This window comes from Oryctolagus cuniculus, chromosome 1, assembly GCF_051225735.1.
Source record: "Oryctolagus cuniculus isolate XC-2025 breed Fujian yellow rabbit chromosome 1, ASM5122573v1, whole genome shotgun sequence".
NCBI lineage: Eukaryota > Metazoa > Chordata > Mammalia > Lagomorpha > Leporidae > Oryctolagus > Oryctolagus cuniculus.
In genome coordinates, this window is record NC_142867.1 from 61,820,429 (window position 1) to 61,825,031 (window position 4,603).

Below are 4,603 nucleotides of genomic sequence, written 5' to 3' on the forward strand. Positions count from 1 at the left end.
ATATACAGAAGATCAACTCTACACTAAGTAGAGATTTCAACTGTTTGCACGCACACAGACACACAACGTATAAAGTACAGTTTGAAGACAGGTTTTACTATTAATTCTCATAGTACACCTCATTAAGGACAGAGGTCTAAAGTGGGAAGTAAGTGCACAGTGACTCTTGTTGATTTAACAATTAACACTCTGATTTTTCATGTCAGTTCCCACCCGAGGTTCTTTACATGAGCAGCCAAGGCTATGGAAGTCTTTTGAGTCCACAAACTCAATCAGTATTTAGACAGGGCCACGTGCAAAGTGGAAGTTCTCTTCTCTCTGCAGAGAAAGGTACCTCCTTCTTTGATTTCTTTGATGGCCCTGCTCTCCACTGGGGTCTCATTCACAGAGATTTTTCATACAGAACAGTTTTTGCCACTATGTCTTGGCTTTCTATGACTGAAATACTCTCATGGGATTTTCAGCAGATCCAAATGCCTTAGAGGCTGATTCTCAGGTCAGAGTGCTGTTTAGGGAGTTTGTCATTCTATGAGTCTGCTGTGACACTCAGTTCTTTAGCGAGGACTTATTTAACATACAGAGAAGAGATTCAGGGAGGTAGATTTCCTTAAGTACTTAAATGTCACAACTGAACGAGTTAATTTCTGAGGCAGACATAAAGTTTCATCTTTTAAGGATGTTATTTAATGTCATTTTAGCAGGAACTGGACTAACAAATTTGAAAAATATCACACTTTCTCTCTGTGTCTTTTTTATCTTTTTATTTTTATTAATATAAAAGGAACAAATTTCATGTATTTCATAGGCACAGCTCTAAGAAGATAACCATATCTCCCTCCTTATCCCTTTCTCTCCCCCTCCCTTTCCTCAATCCCCTTCTTTCCACCCTTTTCTTTACATTAATTTTCAAAAGCCATAATTGTAATCCACACTATAATCACATGCTTAATTCACCACTAACCATAATATTCAAAGTAAAAAGTAGGAAGATGACAGTTCCACAGGAGTATAAACAAGGGATGAAAAGGACAATTATGTCACAAAATGTCAGTTTCATTCCTATACATTTTTTGTTCTCTATCTATGAGTCTTTTTCTAGTAAATGTCAAAGAAAGAAGATGGTGGTTTTACTATCTACTCTGTGGCTGAAAATGGTCTTTCCAAATGTTTATTGGAGGAGAAGTAGTCCCCCGATCTGCTCACTCAGAAGTGGAAAGAACTGGAAGAAACAGCCACCCAAATACATGGTTCTAACTTCTGCTTGATTGCGTCTTTGGAGTTCTTGAACTCGGCGCTATGCCTAGGTTTCCTAGGACTCTCTGTCTCCGTAAATGATTTCTGCATTGAATAAAAGTGAAATCCTGCTAGTCTATCATCTATGTTCTCTATCATAATTAGGCTTTATATTCCTTTATCTCTCTTCAGAACCCAGCAATGTGACTGAAAAACAGCAGATGCTGAATTCCATTGAAGAAATTGTTACTAACTATTCCCAAAACACAGAGGTTGCTCACTTTTCATTTCCTGCTTTCCCGACTCAGGTAATCGCATACATTTCTAGTGCCCTTGCTTCTGCCCACCCAGTCTCATATTTCCAAGGTCCTTTTCTTCTGCTTGGGCAGATGGATGCTTACATTTATGATGTGACTGCATCATTATACATTTCAGATCTATTCCTGCTCATATCCATGCTAATGGGGATGACCAAGTCCCTGCATTTAAGCCTGTAAGACAGGTTCTGTTTTCTGGCATCCTTTAGAATGTGGAGTCACAACAAAGACTTTGAAGTAGACCCCAGGCCTTTCTCATGATTTGTTCACCAGCAGGTCTCATGCCTCTTGGATTTTATTTTCTAAAGATAAAATTGTTGTATTTACTATCTTTGTCACGCTTCAGAAATGGATTTGCTATTTAAATCATAACAGTTTGTTAAAATTCTCTGAAGATTGATAAATCTCAGATGGCTATTTTTATTAATACAATGAAAAGCTTTTTATGTTTATGAGATTTTCAGTTTATTGGCAAACATTTTTGGAGGAGCAGAGCAAGTACTTTTCCATGCTTTTGTAAACACACGGCGGATTACCTAGAGATAAACCTTGTCAGAGGCAGACTGAGAAATACAAACTCTGTAATCCCTCTGTCCCTCTACCACCAATATCAAAGGGAAAGTGTCTTTTTTTTTTCCCAGAGCATCCCAGATGACTAGTAAAAGTCAGCCAGCTTCACCCTCTCCAAAAGTGCACTCACAGCAAATGCTCAATTCTCTGTTTTACTGCTGTCTGAAATCTAATAAATTTGCCTCTGATTGTCACCTTCTGTATAGGTAGCTATGAACTACTTCTCATAATTACTGACTGTCTCAATTTTTAACAACTTTATTCACTCTTGGTAGAATTTCTACTTTGGTTATTCTTTAGACCAAATATGTCTAATATGTGGAGTTGGTATTATAAATAGTAATAATGACTTTATAAGAAAGTATTAGAATGGTTGGTGAGAAATAATTAGAATATGATAAAAATTGACCCAATTATTGCAGATGCTACATAGTATACCTTCCAGGAAAATTCTGAGATTTGCATTGTTAACTGAATTTTCCTAAGTTTTTTGAGAAAGGAAATCACCATTCAGTGCAGAATTTAGATGCAACACCAAGGTTTCCTTCAGACACTTTATTCCTTTATTTAGAAAGTGGTTTCTGATGACATTCAGAATCATTCTTTTAAAGAATTATAGACATGGAAAGTAGATTCACAATTGGGACCTGTATATTGTCCCACAGTACTTGTCCTTCTGAATTAGTTTGTATATATGTTCTATTTTGACTGATAAATCATTGACTCTTCAAAGATAAAGGCTGTATTGTCTGTCATTATACTACTAAGATTGAGTACAAATCAGAAACTCAGTAAATGTCTGATGCCATTGGCATTTATTTTATTTCCATCCATAAATAGTGGCTAGAATTTATTTTCTTCCTCCTATATTTACGCCAGCTATCCTGACATTTTTAGGAAGTATTTTGTGGAAAGGGTGAGAACGTACATACCATATCCAAATCTTCCTGATGCTTTTCTGTCACATTTGTTCCTGGCATTCAGTTCAGTCAGTTTTCAGTTTCTTTACTTATAGTCTGCACTCTAACTCCCAAGAAGCCATTAAACACAATTAGCCTTATTTTTAGTTTCTATTGCCTGAATTGTGGTATTAAAAATAATCTCATTCATGCATATGGTTCCTATGTTAAGATGGGGTTGTCCTTTGTAGTTTTCAAGAATTCAAATAAATGTCTTAAAAATGAAGAATAAATTTGCTTTTTAATAAAAGATTTATCTGAATATGTTTTTACAAAAGATGTATTTATTTAAAAGACAGAGTGACAAAGAGGGAGAGAATCACCTTCTATCTGTTGATTCACTCCTCAAATGACTGCAATGGCTGGGACTGGGCCAGGCTAAGGCCAGGAATGCAGAACACCATCTTGTTCTTCCAAGTCGGTTCAAGTACTTGTACCATCTTCCACTTCTTTCCCAAGTGCATTAGGCGAGAGTAATATATGATATGTGGACTGAAATAGCAGGAAAATGCTGTGAGAAAAAAATACCTTTTGCTTTCTTTACAAATTTTTCCAGAGAAACCCCCTCCCGGAATTATGACAATTCCTAAGTACAGTAATGTCAGCAGCTTCTTCTTCATTTTGATGGACCTCCCAGGCCTGGAGACTGCTCACTGCTGGACAGCTATTCCTATTTGCTGCATCTATGTTCTTTCTGTGCTGGGGAACATCACCATAATGCACATTGTCAAGTCAGTACCCAGCCTCCACACACCCATGTACCTCTTTCTCTCCATGCTTTCGATGGCTGACTTGGGCCTCTCAGCTTCCACACTGCCTTCCATGGTAGCTGTCTTCATCCTGGGCCAGAGGAAGATAGGAGATGCAGCCTGCTTTACACAGCTCTTCTTCATCCACACATTCTCGGTCATTGAATCAGCTGTTCTGCTAGCTATGGCTTTTGACCGCTGTGTGGCTATCAGAGAGCCGTTGCGTTATGCTACCATTCTCACATCCAAACGCATTGCAACCATTGGGCTGGCCATTGTGACCCGCAGTGCGGCCCTCCACATGCCCCTGCCTGTACTCCTTGGAAGACTACAATTTGAGCATGTGAGTACTCTGTCTCATTCTTACTGTGTTCATCCTGATGTTCTAAGGCTGTCCACTTCCAGCACCCTTGTGAACAGTGGCTTTGGGCTCTTCATAATGCTCTCCACACTTGGGATAGATGCCGTACTCATCCTCCTCTCCTATGTGATGATTATGAAGACAGTGCTGAGCATTGCTTCCAATGCTGAGCGGCTCAAAGCTTTCAACACCTGCATTTCCCACATCTGTGCTGTACTACTATTTTATACTCCACTAGTTAGCCTCTCCGTCATACATCGTTTTGGGAAAAAGAAGTTACCACCTCAAGTATACATGCTTCTCTCTTATCTGCATTTCCTTATGCCTCCAATGCTCAACCCAATTGTCTACAGTGTCAAAACCAAAGAGATTCGAGTACGCATTCTAAAAATGCTTTACCCAAAAGCACTCTGA

At 38.6% G+C, this 4,603-nt stretch overlaps 1 protein-coding gene across 1 annotated transcript; it reads left to right on the forward strand.

Moving 5' to 3' along the window:
• The first annotated feature begins 3,655 nt into the window (after window positions 1-3,655).
• LOC100351125 (olfactory receptor 51G2-like) lies at window positions 3,656-4,603 on the forward strand. The gene has a single exon (XM_002708558.2). The coding sequence runs from the start codon at window positions 3,656-3,658 to the stop codon at window positions 4,601-4,603; it is 948 nt and encodes a 315-aa protein (XP_002708604.2).